Source organism: Cryptotermes secundus, unplaced genomic scaffold (genome assembly GCF_002891405.2).
Source record: "Cryptotermes secundus unplaced genomic scaffold, Csec_1.0 scaffold1025, whole genome shotgun sequence".
Classification (NCBI taxonomy): Eukaryota; Metazoa; Arthropoda; class Insecta; order Blattodea; family Kalotermitidae; genus Cryptotermes; species Cryptotermes secundus.
In genome coordinates, this window is record NW_019730118.1 from 2,022,732 (window position 1) to 2,047,068 (window position 24,337).

At 43.4% G+C, this 24,337-nt stretch overlaps 1 protein-coding gene across 2 annotated transcripts in view; it reads right to left on the reverse strand.

Annotated features, from left to right (window-relative positions):
• LOC111866279 overlaps positions 1 to 21,627 on the reverse strand; it is a 658,988-nt gene extending 637,361 nt beyond the window's left edge. For both annotated transcript variants that reach the window (XM_023855075.2, XM_023855074.2), the window contains exon 1: positions 21,060 to 21,627. In XM_023855075.2, coding sequence (XP_023710843.1) covers positions 21,060 to 21,097 — 38 coding nt within the window. In that variant the 5' untranslated portion in view covers positions 21,098 to 21,627. The remainder of the gene's footprint in view (positions 1 to 21,059) is intronic.
• Between the last annotated feature and the right edge of the window lie 2,710 nt (positions 21,628 to 24,337).

Sequence of the window (24,337 nt, forward strand, 5' to 3'; positions counted from 1 at the left end):
CCATAAAATGCTGGGATTTTCCCGAGTAGCTGCAGAATTGGCGGCTCCTCCAGAAGGGCTCAGCTCCATAAGTAAGTAAGTAAGTAAGTACGTAAGTAAGTATATGACACTCTGTCCTCATCCGTTGCGCTTCATAACACACAAGTAAAATTAGGATTAAATTCCATTAAATTGCAACAGCGTTCTTTTAACGATAAAACAGAGCTTCTACATGTTTCGCCCAGGGGGCACGCGATAGCGTAGTTGGTTGAGGCATTATGCTACAAGCCGGAAGGTCGCGAGTTCGAGTCTCGATGAGGTGGATTTTTGAATGGACCTAATCCTTCCAGCCGCACTATGGCCCTGGGGTCGACTCATCCTCTAACAGAAATGAGTAGCAGGAATCTTCCTGGGGGTAATGGACGGCCGGCGCGAAGGCTTGACTACCTTGCCGCCATCTGTGAGCCGATTGTCTAGATAATGTGGGAACCTCAACATCTCACAACCCTATGGGCCTCCATGGCTTGTTACAGGGATAGCTTTACATTACATGTTTCTGCCAATGATGGCCATCACCGGCAGGCGTCCAACGCTTCAAAGGAAATGTTTCACATATATTAGACGTATGTGCTGTCTTGTAAAGGTTAAAACACTATCCATCCATGGCTCTAGAGCCCTTTGTTGGGCCTAGGCCGCTTTTTCAGTTTCTTGATCTTTTACACAGGCGGTAAGACACTTTGGCCAGGGGATTAGCCCGTCGCAAGGCCGCTAGCTGCACACAGAACAACACAAAACACAATAACCGTACACGAACATCCATGCCTCAAGTGGGATTCGAACCCACGATCCCAGTTTTCGAGCGGCGAAGAGAGTTTATGACGCAGACGGCACGACCACTGTGACGGGCGGTTCAAACGCTAGTATAATTAAAATTTGTTTCGTTAAAAGTAATGGAAGTTTTCGATTGATTAGAGCCCTGCTGTGAATCCCAGTGATTGTCTTGTTCCTTCACAATAGGCAGCCTATATTGTGTCGATCCTGTACGTGTAGGCGGGGTTGTGGTGTCATGTGCCATGTATATTGGTAATCAGTTCACCTGGAACAAGACCAGCAAGATTCTAATGAATCGAAAAATTCTATTACTTCTAAAATATATTTTACATGTACCAGTGTTTTAACCCTTACAAGACAACACATGTACCTAATACAAGTGAGGCATTTCCTTCAAAATTTCCGTCGCCTTGCGACGTGGGATATCACTGAAACACGAAAGGGCTGTTTTTTATTATTAAGAGAGCACTGTTTCAGTTGACTGAATTTAATACTAATTTTACTTATAAGAATATGAAGTAGTCGGTGGAATTAGCACCAAGCACTTAAAGGGAACGCCTAATTAGAGACACTGCGATAGGCTATCCATTGCCGGGCCATAGCTCAAGCGGTTAGTCGCTGGCTTCCCACCGCGGCGGCCCAGGTTCGATCCGGGGTCTGGTCAAGTGGGATTTGTGGTGGACAAAGTGGCTCTGGGGCGGGTTTTCTCCGAGTACTTCGGTTTCCCCTGCCAATCTTCATTCCACCAAATTCTCCATCATCATAATCACCCGGGGCAGGTACAATAGGCCAATCAGTGGCCGCCGTGCTGAGTGGACCCAGCTGGACTCCACCCCCCACTAGCGAATTAAAAAAAAAAAGGGGTAACTGTCGGTTCCTAACTGACATACATACCTTTAAGTAAAACGATAATATGTGGGTTCGTTTCTTTTCTGCATTACTAAATCCAATTATGACCACATTCTTACCTCGTTCGACTCTATTCACTCCTGAAAGCAAAACACGTCATTGATCGACCTAAGCATAAACCGCTAAATTACATTAGGCAGAGTAATGATAATATAATGGAGTTATATGTGACGGAGTGTTTATTCAACTACTGCTTTACGAGAGATCGTCCTGTTATCTGAACATAGATAATCTATGAATGCTGGCAGGATGATCACGACAGGGCTTCCTGCTGATAGCGCCATGTGTCTACATCGAAGCCTCTGAAACCAGTATCAAGTTTGTCGGCCCACACGCTTTCAGCTTCAGTTATCCACAACTGGCAGGCAGGTTCCCAACATGAGGGCCCGGTGTTTGATCCCAGGTCAGGTCATCACTGATTTGTGGTGGAAAAACTGGCTCTGGGGCGGGTTTTCTCCAGGTACTTCGGGTTTCCCTTCAAATTTTCATTTCATTAACTGCTCCGATGCTAACAGTGTCATTAAATAACCAACTACCTCTATCCACAAGTGAAACTATAACTCGTTGGAGCAGGATCTTTCTTTAGAAGCTAATAGTCGTTCAGCTAGTCATGGAATTTCTGACCTGTGGAATCCGAGAGCCCACCAGTGAATCAAATCATGAGTCAGATTAACACAATCCGTGTGCTCGCACCTTTTTTTAGACTCGTTTTAATATTATCCTCCAATCTATGCGTAGATTTATTAAACGGACTTTGATGATTTCCGACTAAACAGCTATATTATTATATTAGGTTCACCAGTATCGACTATAAAGCCGCTCTTGCACTCAGACAACAACATGCAATGCGCCCCATACTCCCAGTTGCTGCATACTTATTTTAGTAATGTGCAGCATACTTTTGCATACCTCAAGATATTTGCACCAGGCATCATGTTTTCTTAGAAGATATTTTTATAGAATTTAGACAATGAACATTTTCATGAGGGTGCACGCCGTAGCGTAGTTGGTTGAGGCACTATGCTACAAGCCGCAAGGTCGCGGGTTCGACCAACTACAGACACGGAAAGGAGTAAGATTGAATTAATTACCTGGACACCGCATACAAGATCAGAAGATAGAATTCAGAAAGGACTAGACAGAAAACAAACATTCACAGATATCATCGGCAATAATTAATCATGTTCTTAAGCAAAACACGAGTACACGTACTACAGTGCTGTAGAGGGTCCAGAATATGCCCCTACAGATATCACTACAAGCTCAAGAACAGACGTGAAGTAATTTACAAATGGCGAAGAAGCAGTACAGGCTCTACAGTGACGTAGTAAACAAGATTCATAAAAAAAGCAATTAAACAATAGAGACGAATAAGACAGCTGATGCCCGAGAAGACAGAAAACAAAATATGGCTACCTTCACTTATACAAGTAACAACACAAGAATAGCCTCTAACACAGACTTCCAATTAGCATACGAAACAAATACGTAGAAATTACATCAAGACTAATGATGAAGAGGCATATGTCTATACATTCAAGGTTAGCAGAGTCTAAGATCTAGTAAAACCGAAGTGAAACGAAGAGTTTCATGGAGGTAGGCCTAGGCCCAAATGAGGGCTGTAACGCCAATGAAAAAAAAAATCTATAATCAAATTACGTCTGACGAGTTTAATTCTGCTCCACATCGGTCAAAATATGATTCCCGCTTCACAAGACGAGTAAGTTAATATTTAATATTCTTGTGATCTTACAAACTGCCGACCACAGTGATCGCGCGGTCTAAGGCATGAACCGTCTTCGCTCGCTCGAACACTCGGAACGTGAGTTCGAATCCTACTCAAGACATGAATATCTGTGTGCATTTATTCTGTGTCTGTGTTGTTTGCGTGCAGGTAGAGGCCATGCAACAGGCTGATCCCCCGCCCAAGTAGTCATACCGACTGCGTATGGGATTAAGAAACTGAAAAAGCGTCCAAGGTCCAACAAAGGGCTGTAGAGCCATAGCTAGACAGATGTTACAAACTGATACACAACACGACACACACAGCGGAAACAAATACTATCTAATATGGACATTAAGGTTATAAAGACAAATTTCAGAAAGTGTAAGATTTGAGGCTTTCACGGCGGTGGCTATGAAGAAAGCAGTCTTCTGGGATTTGGCACCGTGTATATGTGGTGTTAACCGACGTTTCGGAGGAACGTCGGTTAACACCACATATACACGGTGCAAAATCCCAGGAGACTGCTTTCTTCAAATTTCAGAAAGTTCCAATATTTAACTTCTAGCATAGTACTTTAAGAAGTCGTTCTCTGGGATTCGTAATCCTTGAGCCTCAAGGTGAAGGTATGTGACGGGAAAGTTGCCAAATGGAAGAAATAGCAATGTTTGATTGCGAGTGCAAGCGACAAAGGGTATCTAGAAATGCGCCAAGTCTCTTTAAATCAAATAACTTTTATTTGGAACATTGTACGGCAGTCCATAATACATAAAATTGTTCCTCTGTTTCATTAATTAACACGCCATAAAGACTGATGCGGAACTGGATCTCTAGTTCCGGCATTCTTGACCTTGGCACTAGATGGAGGTGACTGATAAGCTTCACGCCTTGGCCTCTTTACCTCCAGGGAAAGAGCCCCCGATATCCATTGGATAGGAGGCGGGGTGGGCCCTCGAACCGGCCTGGACGCTGAGGAGTAAAGAAAATCTCTTCTTTTTTTAATTATTGCTAGTGGGGTGTTACTAAGTCCCTTGCACTGCGGCCACTTCTGGCCTATTATACCAGCCCCAGATGATAGGTGAGGGTGATTGTGGAGCAATTGGTGGAATGACGAATGGCAGGGGAAACCGAAGTACTCGGAGAAAACCTGCCCCAGCGCCACTTTGTCCACCACTGGGGTGGGAAGCCAGCGACTAACCGCTTGAGCTATGGCGCGGCCTGAGAGAAAATCTCTTACCCCTGACAGGAATCGAACCCCGGCCGTCCAATCCCTAGCCCTCTCTATACAGACTGGGCTATACCGGCTCTGTGTACGACAAGAAATTTCTGTCTGCAGTAAATGATTAATAAGGCCACTAATGAGGCATGCAAAGTAACAAAGAAAGCATCTGGAAAGTACGTATATACTCACAGCCACAGACTGCTCCAAATTAGAGCATACCGTTCCAACGTCGTCAGCTTTCTGGATTAAAAAGAATATGTGACAAACTTGGCAACGCTGCTTTGTCACCACCTTCTAGATATCAGTATTTTAAACTTTCGTTCGTGAAATTAACGTGTGGGATTCCGGTCGCGAGTTTTTACCACTGATTTATGTAATATCTCACTATAATATCGCCCAACAAAATAAGATAAGTTATGAATTGTTATTAGCGGACAGCAAACCGATACAGTGGGGGTCCGTCCGTCTGTTGTGTTGCACAACGTACACGTATGTTACGGCAATGAAGTGGCGAAAAGCATTTGTCAACAACAGACATAAATAACGTACAGTGTACACACGCCGTGATCTTCAATTCTAAACTGAGCTTCCCTGGCCTAATGACCTATTTTAATGTTCGTAACTCAGCAGGTGGAAAGGTAGTAGCTTTGTAGGTTATTTAAAGACACTGAATCAACAAAAAGAAATGTAAAGCTGCATGAAAGATGTGAATGGCGAACCGTAGACAATGAAAGGGAAGCACTGCCTATTCCAGACGTCATAATGAATGTTTTCCGGGTGAAAAAAATAACAGAAATTTATAAAAAAAAAATACATTGACCTATCATCATACGCTACTGAAGCTGAGTTTTCGGTATTAATTGTAGACCTACATTACACGTAAAGGCACATCTCCACCAACCGAGGGTGAATCTTTTGTAGAATACTCACATTAGTGATAATACACTGGCATTTGTCAACAACAGACATAAATAACGTACAGTGTACACACGCCGTGATCTTCAATTCTAAACTGAGCTTCCCTGGCCTAATGACCTATTTTAATGTTCGTAACTCAGCAGGTGGAAAGGTAGTAGCTTTGTAGGTTATTTAAAGACACTGAATCAACAAAAAGAAATGTAAAGCTGCATGAAAGATGTGAATGGCGAACCGTAGACAATGAAAGGGAAGCACTGCCTATTCCAGACGTCATAATGAATGTTTTCCGGGTGAAAAAAATAACAAAAATTTATAAAAAAAATACATTGACCTATCATCATATGCTACTGAAGCTGAGTTTTCGGTATTAATTGTAGACCTACATTACACGTAAAGGCACATCTCCACCAACCGAGGGTGAATCTTTTGTAGAATACTCACATTAGTGATAATACACTGGCATCACTCCTTCTTACTTCAGAGCCGGGATAGCGCAGTAGGTATAGAGAATGGCTACGGGTTGGACGACCAAGAGGTCGGAGTTCGAGTCCCAGCGAGGGCAAGAATTTTCATTTCTCCTTGTGGTCTGGACTGGCTGTGAGGCCCACCCAACCTCCTATCCAATGGGTACCGGTGGCTCTTTCCCCGAGGGTAAAGATGCCGGGGCGTAAATCTCACCACTCGCCTCCAGCTAGTCCCGATGTCAAGAAAACGTGGGTCCATACATCCACTCCACGTCTCCACGACGTAGTACTTAATTAGTTAGGACCAGGAAAGCGACCTCCGTAGTCTAGAGGTAACGTTCCCACCTCATGACTCGTGGTACGTGGGTTCAAACCCGGCGGAGGTCGTGGAATTTTTAAGGGCGGAAAAATTCAGGGAACAAGNGGAAGTCTATGACAGTAACAACGGAGCGCCTGCAATAAGACACTGGGGTCAGTGAAGTGCGCAAAAGCGTAAGAAAGTATTTTGAAAATATACGTACTACAAATGAAATAAACAAAGAAAAAAATAAATTAAAGAAATTAAGATTAGTCCAACTTTATATTTTGTCAGCCAGTCACTCAGTCAGACAGACTGTCAAGTCAGATATCTGTCAGACAAACAGCCAAGAAAGATATCAACCAGTCAGGCTGCCAAGACATATCAGCCAGCCAGATAGTTTGCGAAGACATGTCAACCAGTCAAACAGAGTGCCAAGACAAATGTCAATCGTCAGTTGTTCAGTCAGACAGGCTTCCAAGACAGATAGCAGTCAAACAGTCAGTCAGACTATCCAGATAGATATCGGATAGCCTTTCGGGAGGAAAGCATGAGAAGTATTAGCCAGCCATTCAGTCAGTCTGTCCTGCATTTATGCAAACAGGAGTCGGAAACTGGCCTGAAGTCTGATGCTGCGAAGTGCACTGCATACATGTAACTGCTTCTGAACGTCTGCAAGCCTCATGCTCGCTTTTTTAAGTGTCTATCTCATACATCTGAAGGCAGAACGCTCACATCTGCTCCGTTTTACGTAAGGAGCAGAATAGGCATTTGTTTTAGCTACTGCATTCATGGCATTTTCTATTACTTCCGTCAATCTCCCAAACAGTATCTTAAAGTAGGTCATATCCGCATTATGACTAATCCGGATTTACTCGTTTCATTACCAACCTATCCAGCAAATTGGCTCAAGCGCTGGCGCATCTGACTTGTACGTGTATTCGGGAGTTGCCCGGTGTTGGGACACAGACTATCCTGACTAAGGTTTATCGTGGTTTTCTTCAGCCTGTTAAGGAAACTGCTGAGATAATACCTGTATCTCAAATCAGGTCACGACCGCTTCCTAACGCACATACGAGAAAATATGTCCTTGTGCTTAATTAATTAAGCACTACGCCGTGAATGAATATGAGGGAGTGGATGTATAGAGCCACATTTTCTTGACCTCGGCATTAGTTGGAGGTGAGTGGTCAGTTTCACGCCCCGGCCGCTTTGCCTCCGGGAAAGAAGCCCCCAGTACCTACTGGATAAGAGGTTGGGTGGCCCTCAGAGTCGGTCTGGACGACGTGGAGAAGAGAAAATTCTTGACCGTACCGGTACTCGAACTCCGACCCCTTGATCGTCTAGCCCGTAGCCAGTCGCTATACCGACTACGCTATCCCGGCTGCAACCCACCACTGTTCCCCTTTCATTTTTTACAAGATTCTTTTAGCCATGTACTTTATACACTGTAGGCCCAACCAACATTAAGACTGTACCCAGACAATCAACCATAAGCCAGCCGGAACACTTCATACCTTACGAAAATAACGTCACAACAACAACAACAACAACAACAACATACCGACATAACAACCACAGAGTGTTTATTCCAAGCAGGAATCCACATTCTACAAGAACTACAATACATACTCAGTATACAAAAGGAATAATATACTCATATACACGTATATCAACTTAAATTTGATTTACAACTTCTTTATTAACCGTCACAACACAACAAATATCAAGATCAGTGCCTAGCTACGGCTCTGCTACATGTTTCTGCTATCAACAGCCATCATCAGGCAAATAAATGGTTAACAAATATACACCACTGAACTGTAGTACTATTAAACTGGATACAATACTATTAGACATATAAAACACTTGACCTTGATATTTGTTGTGTTGTGACAGTTAGTAAGGAAGTTGTATATTGTAACGCAACTGGATGCATGAAATGAAAATTAAATTTGATTCTAATAATTTAAAATAATAGTTTTAATAAATTAATTACAATTTCAACTTCGAAGAATTTGTAACAAGTTCTATATCAAAATAAAGAACAATCCTACGATATGGATCCATATTAGGTGTAAGTTAAGCACTTGAGATGAATCAGCACCTGATGATGACCCATTAGGGGTCGAAACATGTTGTGCCTAAGATATACAACCTTCATGTAAATATGCCATCTTTTATAAATTGTTGTGTTGACTGAAATATGAAATAGATATTTTTACTGTCGGCCCAATATAAATGTATGGCGCTGGGCGAAAAATGAAGAAAGCGAATTACGCCCAAGAAACTGTTCAAGTGGCAGTGCTACATTGTAAAGAGCTATCTCGATATCTGCGTGGAGATAATGAGGGAAACTACGAAAAGGCTGACAAATGTACCGGATGATATTCGAACCAGAGACGTAAAGAACGTGAACCAACTTGGATATTTTGTCCAATCAATATCACAGGCAGCCGCGCAGAGTAACGCGGTAAATATATTAGTTTAATATAGTTGAATTCGAGTTGCTCGTTGTACAGAAGCATAGTCTCCATCACTGCTGGCTCAGAGCTTGTCGTTAATAGAAGCATAGTCTCCATCACTGCTGGCTCAGAGCTTGTCGTTAATAGAAGCATAGTCTCCATCACTGCTGGCTCAGAGCTTGTCGTTAATAGAAGCATAGTCTCCATCACTGCTGGCTCAGAGCTTGTCGTTAATAGAAGCATAGTCTCCATCACTGCTGGCTCAGAGCTTGTCGTTAATAGAAGCATAGTCTCCATCACTGCTGGCTCAGAGCTTGTCGTTAATAGAAGCATAGTCTCCATCACTGCTGGCTCAGAGCTTGTCGTTAATAGAAGCATAGTCTCCATCACTGCTGGCTCAGAGCTTGTCGTTAATAGAAGCATAGTCTCCATCACTGCTGGCTCAGAGCTTGTCGTTAATAGAAGCATAGTCTCCATCACTGCTGGCTCAGAGCTTGTCGTTAATAGAAGCATAGTCTCCATCACTGCTGGCTCAGAGCTTGTCGTTAATAGAAGCATAGTCTCCATCACTGCTGGCTCAGAGCTTGTCGTTAATAGAAGCATAGTCTCCATCACTGCTGGCTCAGAGCTTGTCGTTAATAGAAGCATAGTCTCCATCACTGCTGGCTCAGAGCTTGTCGTTAATAGAAGCATAGTCTCCATCACTGCTGGCTCAGAGCTTGTCGTTAATAGAAGCATAGTCTCCATCACTGCTGGCTCAGAGCTTGTCGTTAATAGAAGCATAGTCTCCATCACTGCTGGCTCAGAGCTTGTCGTTAATAGAAGCATAGTCTCCATCACTGCTGGCTCAGAGCTTGTCGTTAATAGAAGCATAGTCTCCATCACTGCTGGCTCAGAGCTTGTCGTTAATAGAAGCATAGTCTCCATCACTGCTGGCTCAGAGCTTGTCGTTAATAGAAGCATAGTCTCCATCACTGCTGGCTCAGAGCTTGTCGTTAATAGAAGCATAGTCTCCATCACTGCTGGCTCAGAGCTTGTCGTTAATAGAAGCATAGTCTCCATCACTGCTGGCTCAGAGCTTGTCGTTAATAGAAGCATAGTCTCCATCACTGCTGGCTCAGAGCTTGTCGTTAATAGAAGCATAGTCTCCATCACTGCTGGCTCAGAGCTTGTCGTTAATAGAAGCATAGTCTCCATCACTGCTGGCTCAGAGCTTGTCGTTAATAGAAGCATAGTCTCCATCACTGCTGGCTCAGAGCTTGTCGTTAATAGAAGCATAGTCTCCATCACTGCTGGCTCAGAGCTTGTCGTTAATAGAAGCATAGTCTCCATCACTGCTGGCTCAGAGCTTGTCGTTAATAGAAGCATAGTCTCCATCACTGCTGGCTCAGAGCTTGTCGTTAATAGAAGCATAGTCTCCATCACTGCTGGCTCAGAGCTTGTCGTTAATAGAAGCATAGTCTCCATCACTGCTGGCTCAGAGCTTGTCGTTAATAGAAGCATAGTCTCCATCACTGCTGGCTCAGAGCTTGTCGTTAATAGAAGCATAGTCTCCATCACTGCTGGCTCAGAGCTTGTCGTTAATAGAAGCATAGTCTCCATCACTGCTGGCTCAGAGCTTGTCGTTAATAGAAGCATAGTCTCCATCACTGCTGGCTCAGAGCTTGTCGTTAATAGAAGCATAGTCTCCATCACTGCTGGCTCAGAGCTTGTCGTTAATAGAAGCATAGTCTCCATCACTGCTGGCTCAGAGCTTGTCGTTAATAGAAGCATAGTCTCCATCACTGCTGGCTCAGAGCTTGTCGTTAATAGAAGCATAGTCTCCATCACTGCTGGCTCAGAGCTTGTCGTTAATAGAAGCATAGTCTCCATCACTGCTGGCTCAGAGCTTGTCGTTAATAGAAGCATAGTCTCCATCACTGCTGGCTCAGAGCTTGTCGTTAATAGAAGCATAGTCTCCATCACTGCTGGCTCAGAGCTTGTCGTTAATAGAAGCATAGTCTCCATCACTGCTGGCTCAGAGCTTGTCGTTAATAGAAGCATAGTCTCCATCACTGCTGGCTCAGAGCTTGTCGTTAATAGAAGCATAGTCTCCATCACTGCTGGCTCAGAGCTTGTCGTTAATAGAAGCATAGTCTCCATCACTGCTGGCTCAGAGCTTGTCGTTAATAGAAGCATAGTCTCCATCACTGCTGGCTCAGAGCTTGTCGTTAATAGAAGCATAGTCTCCATCACTGCTGGCTCAGAGCTTGTCGTTAATAGAAGCATAGTCTCCATCACTGCTGGCTCAGAGCTTGTCGTTAATAGAAGCATAGTCTCCATCACTGCTGGCTCAGAGCTTGTCGTTAATAGAAGCATAGTCTCCATCACTGCTGGCTCAGAGCTTGTCGTTAATAGAAGCATAGTCTCCATCACTGCTGGCTCAGAGCTTGTCGTTAATAGAAGCATAGTCTCCATCACTGCTGGCTCAGAGCTTGTCGTTAATAGAAGCATAGTCTCCATCACTGCTGGCTCAGAGCTTGTCGTTAATAGAAGCATAGTCTCCATCACTGCTGGCTCAGAGCTTGTCGTTAATAGAAGCATAGTCTCCATCACTGCTGGCTCAGAGCTTGTCGTTAATAGAAGCATAGTCTCCATCACTGCTGGCTCAGAGCTTGTCGTTAATAGAAGCATAGTCTCCATCACTGCTGGCTCAGAGCTTGTCGTTAATAGAAGCATAGTCTCCATCACTGCTGGCTCAGAGCTTGTCGTTAATAGAAGCATAGTCTCCATCACTGCTGGCTCAGAGCTTGTCGTTAATAGAAGCATAGTCTCCATCACTGCTGGCTCAGAGCTTGTCGTTAATAGAAGCATAGTCTCCATCACTGCTGGCTCAGAGCTTGTCGTTAATAGAAGCATAGTCTCCATCACTGCTGGCTCAGAGCTTGTCGTTAATAGAAGCATAGTCTCCATCACTGCTGGCTCAGAGCTTGTCGTTAATAGAAGCATAGTCTCCATCACTGCTGGCTCAGAGCTTGTCGTTAATAGAAGCATAGTCTCCATCACTGCTGGCTCAGAGCTTGTCGTTAATAGAAGCATAGTCTCCATCACTGCTGGCTCAGAGCTTGTCGTTAATAGAAGCATAGTCTCCATCACTGCTGGCTCAGAGCTTGTCGTTAATAGAAGCATAGTCTCCATCACTGCTGGCTCAGAGCTTGTCGTTAATAGAAGCATAGTCTCCATCACTGCTGGCTCAGAGCTTGTCGTTAATAGAAGCATAGTCTCCATCACTGCTGGCTCAGAGCTTGTCGTTAATAGAAGCATAGTCTCCATCACTGCTGGCTCAGAGCTTGTCGTTAATAGAAGCATAGTCTCCATCACTGCTGGCTCAGAGCTTGTCGTTAATAGAAGCATAGTCTCCATCACTGCTGGCTCAGAGCTTGTCGTTAATAGAAGCATAGTCTCCATCACTGCTGGCTCAGAGCTTGTCGTTAATAGAAGCATAGTCTCCATCACTGCTGGCTCAGAGCTTGTCGTTAATAGAAGCATAGTCTCCATCACTGCTGGCTCAGAGCTTGTCGTTAATAGAAGCATAGTCTCCATCACTGCTGGCTCAGAGCTTGTCGTTAATAGAAGCATAGTCTCCATCACTGCTGGCTCAGAGCTTGTCGTTAATAGAAGCATAGTCTCCATCACTGCTGGCTCAGAGCTTGTCGTTAATAGAAGCATAGTCTCCATCACTGCTGGCTCAGAGCTTGTCGTTAATAGAAGCATAGTCTCCATCACTGCTGGCTCAGAGCTTGTCGTTAATAGAAGCATAGTCTCCATCACTGCTGGCTCAGAGCTTGTCGTTAATAGAAGCATAGTCTCCATCACTGCTGGCTCAGAGCTTGTCGTTAATAGAAGCATAGTCTCCATCACTGCTGGCTCAGAGCTTGTCGTTAATAGAAGCATAGTCTCCATCACTGCTGGCTCAGAGCTTGTCGTTAATAGAAGCATAGTCTCCATCACTGCTGGCTCAGAGCTTGTCGTTAATAGAAGCATAGTCTCCATCACTGCTGGCTCAGAGCTTGTCGTTAATAGAAGCATAGTCTCCATCACTGCTGGCTCAGAGCTTGTCGTTAACAGATACGCCATCCAATAACGCACACTTTCCCGTTCTGTTCTGCAATAATCTTATTATGTCTAACAGAAGAAGGATTCCCAAATAATGGCAGAATGGAAAGTATGAAGCGAGATTCAGGATTACTGAGTTTTAGGACTTTGTCCATAGTCCGGTATTCTAGAAACTAGAAAACACAACGTTTATAAAACTGGATCCGTTTCCGTCCCTTAGAAACAGCTAACCTCAATTACTGGTTCAGTAATGGACCCAACTGAGTAGTCTTTCCTCTTCACCTGAAGACGGAAATAGATTAAATTTCCGAAACGTTGTTTCCTGGTTTCTAGAATACCGTACGATGGACAAGTCCAAAGACCCAGTAATTCTGCGTGTTATACAGCATCGTCAGAACCGTATAGACTCTACATGAAGCGAGATATCTTTTAAAATGTAATGACATTGTGCTTCATGATTAGATAGGGCAGCAAGCACTCAGCGACTTACAGGTTGAACAGCAATGCCACAGGTTACGTCATGAATAAGAGCGGCAAACATCTGGGATGGTTAGTGACCCATGTGGTTCAGGCCTGTCTCTGAGTAGAACACATCTGGTGAATTCACACAGAGCGTCTGACTACAGTTTGGGAGGTCCATAGATAGAACTATGAGCAGAAATCTGTAGGCTGTCTTCGAAGCCAGTATCGCACAGCCCTTAGCAAAGCACTCCCAATAACAAAGTCAAAAGCCATTACGTTGGCACTATTATACATATTCAGAGCTGAAAACAGGCTGGACTTGAGGTTCTTATGGCGATGACTACGAAGAGTTCTTTTCTGCGATATAACGTCGTGTAGTCCAGTCAAGGTCAACCGACGATTCGAATATATCGTATCGATTTTCAGGGTAGAAAAGTAGGCGTTTTACTTGCTGCCTACTTTATATCGGTTTCTTTCTTGGTTTACTCTTCCTACCTGAAGGTGGAAGTCATACGTTCCTCCGAAACATCGGTTGCCTTTCACGACATTATATGATAGAGCTGAAAATAGAACTCGTTGGCGTAAATTCGGTTTTAAACAAAATATCTCGTTTTTTGGCATTTGAAAGGTTAAGAAATTGGCAGTTATTCAGATGTTAATGAAATTCTCTACTTGTATAGAAACAGAATTTTTATGGCCACGTCCACAAAAACTTGCCTGCCATTTAACTCTGCCCTGACTTGGTTAAAATCTGTCCAAATGCGATATTTTGTGGTCATTTCTAAAATGGTAGGTTCCTTATGCTGAAGGGAGTTAGTCCCATGTTCATGGCCAAGTCTTGTGGAACATCGCTCGTCAGCAATTCGCGAATGCTTATTCAGCACATTGGAGGCTCTCTCATATACAGATGTCTCGTCAGTTCTCGACAATATTAATAATTCAATTCTTTATTATTTCTGTGCCGAGTCAACAGCAGCAAGGCCAATTACAGACGGAGCACAATGTAGATTCAAGTAACTTGGACATTTACAACATAACTAATAATAATAATAATAATAATAACAATAATAATAATAATAATAATAATGTAAATTTGTCCCTGTGCTTAACTAATTAAGCACTACGCCATGAAGGCTTATGGGCGAGTGGATGTATAGAACCACATTTTCTTCACATCGGCACTACCTAGAAGTTATAATAATAATAATAATCGCAAAGCTATCCCTATCGCAGGCCGTGAAGGCCTATAGGGTTGTGAGACGTCGAGGCTCCCACATTTTCTAGACAATCGGCTCACAGATGTCGGTAAGATTGTCAGCATTACGCGCCAGCCGCCCTTTAGCCCCCAGGAAAATTCTTGGTGCTTATTTCTGTTAGAAGCTGAGTCGACCCCAGGGCCATAGTGCGGCTGTAAGGATTAGGTCAATTGAAAAATCCACCTCATAGGGACTCGAACCCGCGACCTTCCGGCTTGTAGCATAGTGCCTCAACCAATCATGCTACTGCGTGCCCTTATAATAATAATGTCTACAAAAACTTGTGTGGAGCACCAGTGGAAGAAAAGCTCGATGGTGTACAACTCTCAGGAATAATGGACATGAACAGTCAACTTCACGCCGCAGCCGACTTTACCCCCAGGGGAAATAACCGTTTTCTTATTAAGCCTATCTTCTCTTCTATGAATAAGTCATCCAAGTGGTTTCATCCCTTTACGTCTACCGACAACTTTCTAGGCATTTCTACATAAAATATAACAGATTTCCATTTTAATTAATTGTGCTGCTCCCTGCAATAGACAGACGGTTGATTGCTAATTATAACTGAAGAAATTTACACACAAGTGTTTTCAGAGTTCACTCAGTCGTTGAGAGGGAATTCCTGCAGTAAGAGAGAATTCTTCCCGGCCATACTTTTCCTTCTAGACACAGGTAAAGCAAACAGAAACGTATTTACACTGGAACCAAATGTCTGAAAGAACGGGAGTGCAGAGGCATTCAGTGCCCGGTATGTTTCCACAAAGAGTGAAACGGCGTGGAGGCCTAGTGTAAAGCTGCTGGAGACCTCCAGTCATGTGCTGTACTAACCATATTAAAGGACATGAACTGTTATCACGGCAAGCATTCTTTAAACTTCTTTTATTCTAGCGTACAAACACAGACATGCCATATCGGTACTCAGGACACCGTTAACAAACGCAGCTTCAGTCACCTTACAACTAAGAGACAAACGATTGCCACTACAGCCCACTCTCAGCCTTGACCTTCCTGTGGAGTTGCAGCTCCAGTCTTTCTTGAACCTCCAGCACTATTCAGAGGAAAGTGGTCAGGGCCACACCCCGGTCGCTTTACCGGGGGAACGGGGAAAGAGTCTGGTAGGCCCAGAGCTGCTCTTAACTTGGCGGCGAAGAAAACTGATCCACCTCTGCCGGAAATCGAAACCTGATTCTTCAGTAGTCTAGTTGGTCTAGTCCGTAGCCAAGTACCCTTGGCTCAAATCAAGTGGCTTCCTTCAGTTCCTCTATGGAAATGCTGAAGCTTATACTCAGTACACCTCTCCCAGCAGATATTAATTTATAATAATTACTAATAATTACTAAACACGATGGAGACTTACGTCGAGCTTACAATGGCGTACATAGTTCCAACATACGACTTTTGCTATTTTGAATATATACCTCATTGTAAGTTTTGAGGTTTTCACGGCGATGACTATGAAGAAAGTCGTCTTCTGGGTTTAGGCGCCGTGTATTCTTCGTTTTGGCCGACGTTTCGGAGGAACGTATCGCCTCCATCTTCAGAGCAGGTGAGTGGCTTGGAATGCAGAGAGCAGTAGCTGTACTACAGCTACGGCCAAAACGAAGAATACACGGCGCCTAAACCCAGAAGACGACTTTATTTATACCTCATTGGTTTATAACTTGCATAAAGTGATGAATACCCTCTTTCAGAATGTGTTATGGCAGTTCAGATCAACTGGGCAATTATAAATAATATAATTATATATATAATACGTAATCGCCGGTTATGTTTCATAATAAGCGGATTGTTCACTTCTACAGTATGGTAACATATATAAAGTTTAAAAATCCCCTAGAAATGGTCCATATTATTTTGGGATGCACGGCCAGATTTACATCTTATCTCACCGCTAAATCCAAACAAGGCAAATAAGCGAGGGCTCGTACAACGTTATATTTTTGGTTTTGCGGAAGAAACAACAAAACGGCTCTAAAACCAGTCAAATCAAGGGTGTATGGCCCAAGTAACGCAACGACTGGACGAGATGCTAAGATGAATTAACTAATTGGCTGAGTCATATAAACAAATGCATCAAATAAAATGAGATATACGAATAAATAAATTAAATACGTTGATATTTAATTAATAACTTTTAAGTTCTGCTAGAACGGCGTATGTTGTTTGCACCAGGCACAATTAGCACCCGTATACACACGCGTACACGTATATGTGTTAGAGAGAGATAGAGACAGCTCTAAAATGTGATAGGTCTAAATATCCCACAACACGTCCATCTTCTAAAACCAGTTCGCAACTTGAAGCTGACGTGACTTGACCAATTACAAATGGATATAAAGTGTGACGTGTTAAACTCGAGCTAAAAGCAGCATACTTCAGCTGAATATTGTACTAAATACCCGCCACTGAAGACATGAAGAAGGGTGATTTTAAGTCTAGACAGGTTTCCTATACAGAAGGAATGCTCTTAACGAAGTATGTCACATACAGGTCTTACGGACACAGTAGCAGTCAGATATAGGCCTAATGGTCTTTGTATTTAAGCACTATTAAGATAGAAGTTTATTCCGCACATCAGAAAGTTTATCTCAGCTACAACAAGAGCCTTATGATATTTATCCTTAGCCAATTGGAATCAATCAACACCAGCACAGCCTATTTCCAAGATCGATACATTCCCAGTATTTATGGAACCCAAAGATTCAGTACCGTTACGGGAGGAACATAGACTGAGGGTGTTGGAGAATATTTGGATTGAAGAGAAATGAATTGACAGGAGGTTGGAGAAAACTGCATAATGAGGAGCTTCATAGCTTGTACTCATCTCCAAGTATAATTACACGTAGAATGATCAAGTCAAGGAGGATGAGGTAGGCAGGGCATATAGCACGAATGGGGAAGAAGAGGAATATATATAGGATATTGGTGAGAAAGCCAGAAGGAAAGAGACCACTGGGAAGACCAAGGCGTAAGTGGGTGGACAATATTAAAACGGATCTTAGAGAGATAGGATGGGATGGTATGGATTGGATCGATCTAACTCAGGATAGGGGGCAGTGGAGGGCTCTTCTGAACACGGTAATGAACCTTCGGGTTCCATAAAAATGCTGGGAAATCCTTGAGTAGCTGCAGAATTAGCGGCTCCTGAAGAAGGGCTCAGCTCCATGAGCAAGTACGTATTTTTTTATTGCTAGTGGGGTGGGACTAAGTCCCTTGTACTGCGGCCACTTCTGGCCTATTGTACCAGCCCCAGATGATAGGTGAGGGTGATTGTGGAGCAATTGGTGGAATGAAGATTGGCAGGGGAAACCGAAGTACTCGGAGAAAACTTGCCCCAGCGCCACTTTAACCACCACAAATCCCACTTGACCAGACCCCGGGATCGAACCCGGGCCGTCGCGGTGGGAAGCGAGCGACTAACCTCTTGAGCTATGGCGCGGCCCCAAGTAAGTAAGTAAATATTCATTACCGTGTTCACGACAGACCCTGTCACTTGTACCTACCCTCAGCCTTGCTCTCACATCCTACTTCTTTCAGATACATGTTAACATCGTCTCATCTACTCCTAGATCTTCCCACCTGTCTCTTCCCTTCAGCCTATGCGACTAAAACTTTCCATGAATTATCTCTCTCATTAGCGCTATGTACTGTACCCATCACATCCTTCTCCATTTGATCACCCTAATAATAGGCCTATCTGGCGATGAGTACACATTCTACAGCTCCTCTCCAACTGCTGTTACTTCCTCTCTGTTTACCCCCAAGAAGGAGAAAGTAAGAGGAGTCGTGAGCAAATTTCATAATGAGGAGCTTCAGAATTTACCAGTAATGACTACAACAAGTAAATTAAGAAACATATCAGGTTGGTAGCTTGAGAGTCCAGTCTTCTGACCTACTGCAGTGCTTCCAAGTACGAGTAGCTACTTAGAGCTACATAACTATACCTAGAACTGGGTATGAGAAATTCGACTTGTGCTCACTTCAGGTTCAGCTTAGTGAGTATCTTTAACACCTGCAGCTAGGCCAAGATCCCGCTCAACTCCAAGCTAAGCCACCTTGATCCAGTCAACATCACCATAAATACAGTCCGGCCCATAACAAGGCTCCGATATTAGGTAACGGTAAAATGTAATTGTAGAAATGTTACAAGAAAAGGCAAAGTTGTCGCTGTGCTTAACTAATAAAGCACTAGGCCATGAAGTTGTATAAGGGAGTGGATATATAGATCCATATTTTCTTGACCTCGGCACTAGCTGGAGGTGAGTGGTCAACTTCACGCCCCGGCCGCTTTACCCAACGGAAATCGCTCCCGGTACCATTTGGATAGGAGGCTAGGTGGGACCCGGAAACGGTCTGGGCGACGTGGAGTGGAGAAAAATCTTGCCCCTACCGGGACTCGAATTCAGAGCCCGTGAAAATTCTCTATACTGACTGCGCTATCCCGGCTCCAAAATGCAACGGTAAATGCGAAATTCAGTTTACGTTCTTTCAACAGTTTCAGACAGATAAACTGTGCGAACAGACGGACAGAGCGTCTACAGTGAGTGTACACTTCTTCACTCTGTGCAAGCAGTTTATTAGAACACAGTCTTCTTTACGAGTATATCCAGCCAATATGTACTGTGCAGTCTGTCAGTTGAGGATTTCTGGCACCCTACAGCATCGTCACGTTCCAGCATTATTAAAGATCTTGACAACGAGTCCAAATTTCCATACAAATTATGCAAGAGTCGGCCTTCTTGTCTCCCCTCTACGTAACCATCGATATAGGCCTACTCAAGGTCAAAGCAGTTACAGGAATCCCAGTGCAATAACAAGAACACAACAGGTCTCATGCAGCTGACAAACAGCGGCATTAACGGTATAGTTACATCGGCTGTCACACGTGTATCCTGTCTGTTTTTATTCTAAAGCAAGGTGCAAGGTCTCTTGAGATCACATTCGTCTCAAACGTCTACATGTGGGTCAAATTGGCCCAAAAATCTGTGCGCATGACATTACTCACTCACTCACTCACTCACTCAATCAATCAATCAATCATGGAGTTTAGCCCTTCTTGAGAAGCCGCCAATTGTGCAGCTACTCAAGAACTTACCAGCATTTTCTGCAACCCGAAGGTTCACTGTCGTGTTCACAAGAGTCCTCCATTGGTCCCTATCCTGAGCCACATCTATCCAATCTATAACCATCCCATCCTATCTCTCTAAGATCCATTTTAATACTGTCCGTCCACCTACGTCTATGTCTTCCCAGTGGTCTCTTTCCTTCTGGCTATCCCAGCAATATCCTAAATGCATTCCTCTTCTCTCCCCTTCGTGCTACATGCCCTGCCCACCTCATCTTCCTTGACTTGATCATTCTAAATATACTTGGAGAAGAGTACAAATTATGAAGCGCTTACTACTACACATTATTTTCCCATGTGTATTTCGCTACAATTTGCACACAAAAACCTTCTTAACGCGGCGTAGGTTTGAAATGTTAATTTTTTCATTTAGTTATCATACACAAATTTAAAAAAAAAAAAAAAGGTGACTGTTTTGTAACTAGAACAGGAGTGGGACAAACTGTGTGGGGCCCGACGGGGCTGGATCGAAATAAATCCAAGATGGAGAATTTCGCAAGAACAAACATATATACGTGTTAGATGGTTACTAACTGTTCGTTATGAGTAAACTTGAAACACAGATGCTTAGATTTTAAATGTTATTAATAATTTATTCGAACACAATATCCTAAATGATGATGTTCACAAGTTGACTGAACGATGCATTCAGCTGATACAGCGGTAAGCACTACTGACTTTCCCACACTCTGCTGCTGATACAATAAAGCGAAGTAATAATTCGCATTCTAATTTCCCTAAAAGTGTTCATATATAGAAATATCTACTCATTCGTTCTGTGTTTTGTAAGTAGTATGCAAGAGACTGACTGGAAAGGGTGTACTCCATAATGCAGTAAACAAATTAATTAAATGCAAATAGTGGACTTTGCCCATACTAAATTTCAGTGAAATCTGTCGAGTAGTATATGGCAAACTCCATTCATAGATTTATGCAAACTAGACTTTGTTACGGATCAATATGCCTGACACTCGACAGCTCTTCGTGGAAGTCTCCCTTATCAAATTTCAACAAAATCTGTGAGACGTTTACCCGGTGACTAATGTACGTCAGTATGTGTGACAACATTAGTAGAAGGGATGAAACTAACACTGAACCTCAGTTACTGGTGCTTATCTTCGGGGCCGATATGACCGAATTTCAGTAATGAAGATCACAATGTACTATAAAAACTTTATTTTTCTTTAACAATCCTGCCACATGTGATTGGTGCATACTGCTGGTACCTACGTCTAATAATAAGTTTCGTTTTGCTTATTACTTCCCATAAACCAAAATCAAATTTCGACTGTTACATGATGTCACATCTTACCTCTTGGGCTTCCACCGTCTTTTCAGAACTCCCAGCATATATGCCAACAGGTAGATGACCAATAGGCACCTCTCTACAGCCTCCAACCAGTTACAGGATGAAAAAGTCAAAGAAGCAGATGAAGATGGTGTTCTTGCAGTTACCGTACCGACTGCAGGGGTTCCTTCTACCCCACTACACCATAAGTCGGTGACGGTGGAAGGGGTTTTCTGCTCTTCAGATTCCAGCAGGGCAGAAATTTCAATTTTCAATTTTAAAATTCAATTTTCAGTCTTAAAACCAGGAAAATAAAAACAAAAAATCGCTTATTTCCCCCCTGTTCACGCTACGCACTTAAAATTCACATATAACACGTCTATCCACGTAAGGATTAATGAAAATACATTGTCACTACACTGCTATAAAAACGCTGTCCCCACCCATTCAACGCCATTTACACGCAAGGCTTTCTCTGTCGGCTTGTGCCTTCCTTTGCATCGAACGTTTCCTTTTCGCCTAAACCGAACTCCAACCGGTATCACTGACAACAACTGACTGACTTTGAGGCCATACCAGTGCAGTGGCCATGGCCCGCGCTACGACGACAAAACAACATGGCCGCCACCCGCTGGATTACAAGGCGACACGAACAATTCGGCTGTGTTCGACTATCTCCGCCTCTCATTCGAGTAGGCAGGAAAGAGACAACCGACAATCGGTCATACCTTTACCCCGGTAACTCCTCGCAGTTATTGAGAACTACATAACCTTGAATTCTGTTTCGGATAAGAAACAGAACGGATCGATAGCAGGTTGTACACTGCATCTTACGCAAGAAAGTCTCTTATCGCGATAAGTTGTCCCTGTGCTTAACTTATTAAGCACCATGTCATTAAGGCGTATGAGGGAGTGGGTGTATAGAATACAATTTTCTTGACCTCGGCTGGAGGTGATTGGTAAGCTTCATGCCCCAGCCGCTTTACCCCCGGGGAAAGTACCCCCGGTACCCTTTGGATAGGTTGTTGGGTGGACCCCAGAGCCGGTCTGGAAGACGTGGAGAAGTGAAAATTCTTAACCCTACCGGGACTAGAATTCCGACCCCTTGGTCGTTCAGCCTGTAGCTAGTCTTTATACCGACTACGATATCCCTGCTCTTCACGCAGATAGAGCACATTAAAAGTAACCAGACAAGAAATTTCCGCCATTAAAACATCAATTGCAGAAGTAGAATTACTTTCGGTATGAATGTACAGCTCTGTTGAATGTGTGTCTGAAGGATGGTGTTTCTAAAATATTTGCGAGGTCCAGATATGCAATAAAGGTCTAGTAGCGCATTTGTGGAGCAAAGCCTGAAATTAAACCTCTGTATTCTGCCTTCGTACTCGTATTTTGATGTTCTGAACCACAATAGCTTGCTTACGAAGCTTCAGTTCTTGAACTGAGTGTACTATCGTAGGACACTGACACTGAGCGGTAATGCATCTTCTAAAAATATATGAACGTTTTCAGGTTTCTCGTTTCTTGTTTCCATTAATGTAGAGCAATGGCATGGCGGCCCAGTGAAGCCTATGCTTCGCTTTCCGTCTGGTCGGAGTGGAAGGCTGTCACGTGACATTTTGTACAGAAGGAGATAATGCTTAAAAAAGGAGCAGAAAATTAGGCATTACTACTTATTCCTATTCAGAAAGCATCCAACAACAATTTGGATAGAAAAATTGTCTTTCTTGGTTGAAATATTTCATGATTTACATCAGTTCCTCCCCCAACAATGCCAGTGAATGATTTATAAGGGCATGAAATCTGGCCTGTCACCCTAATGGAACATATTTTTTTCCTTGGCACTACAGCCCCAGTGGGCCTAGGCCTACCTCCATGAACTCCGTTCACTTCGGTTTTTCTAGATCTTACACATACGATAGGACTCCTTGGGCGAGTGATCAGCTCGTCGCAAGGCCTCTACCTGTAGACAAACACAAAAAAACGCACACAAACATCCATGCCCTGAGTGGGATTCGAACCCACGATCCCGGCTTCCGAGCGAGCGAAGACAGTACATGCCTTAAACCGCTCAGCTACCGTGACCGGCAATGGAACATATAGATTGAAGTACAATAGGAGTACGGAGAACACTACCGAGAATAAACTTTCGTTATGTATGTTACCGTGAGCCGGGATAGCGTAGTCGGTATAGCGACTGGCTACGGGCTGGACGACCGAGGGGTAGGAGTTGAGTCCCGATAGGATCAAGAATTTTCTCTTCTCCAATCGTCCAGACCGGCTCTTGGGTCCACCCAACCTCCTATATAATGGGTACCGGGGGTGAAGCGGCCGAGGCGTGAAGCTCACCACTTACCTACAGCTAATGCCGAGGTGACGAAAATGAGGATCTATATATCCACTCCCCCATAGGTCTTCATGGCGTAATGCTTAATTAGTTAAGCACGGGGACAACTTTACCTTTTATACATCTTACTAACAATTAGTAGGGGTCAGTAAGTCCAATCACTGAGAGTTCACGAGTAGAAGGTGAGTGAGGTAGTTGTGTTTGCAAGTCCGGACACTTTTTCAGCCATGGAACAATGAGAGAATACCTAATCTTATTTTAAACTGGGTAAAACATGAACAGAAAATTATGAAATGTAGCAGGCTCTCTATGGTGATGAAGTCTGAAGTTGGAGCGGTGTATTTGAATGGTTTCAACAACTTAAAGACGAGGGTGTGGATCTTGAGAATGATCAAAGTTGCGGGCGTCCTTCAGCCTCTCGAAATGCAGACACAATATAAATGTCCTTGAAGTGGTGATATGCGGTTGTTGATGGGATCTCAGAATGGTGACGGATGAAATAAACATACATCAGTAAGGAGGCGATTCGTCAGATTCTCCGTGAAGACTTCCGGAAGAGGTACATCTGCGCAAAGTTTGTCCCACACAGACTCACGGACGAGCAGAGGAAACGGAGGAACAAATGATGCCAGGACTCAACCAGACTTGTCAAGCCAACTCCAGTTTTCTTCATTGCATTCTTCTCTTTCATGAGATTAAAACTTTCCTCAAAAAAAAAAAAGTTTCAGGATTTTAACATTAAGAAAAAAATTAACGGCCGACCTGAACGCTGTTCCTTTGGTGGTCTTTTCTGACTTTTTTTCAAAAAGATTTTAAACGATTCAACAAATGTATTAAAATATGTGGAGATTACTTTGAGTACAAATGAAATATTTTTTTATTTCATCGTGTTTTTTATATCTTTTTTCACACCAATCCGGGAAATGTATTGCCAGATATATATCAGGCATGAGGA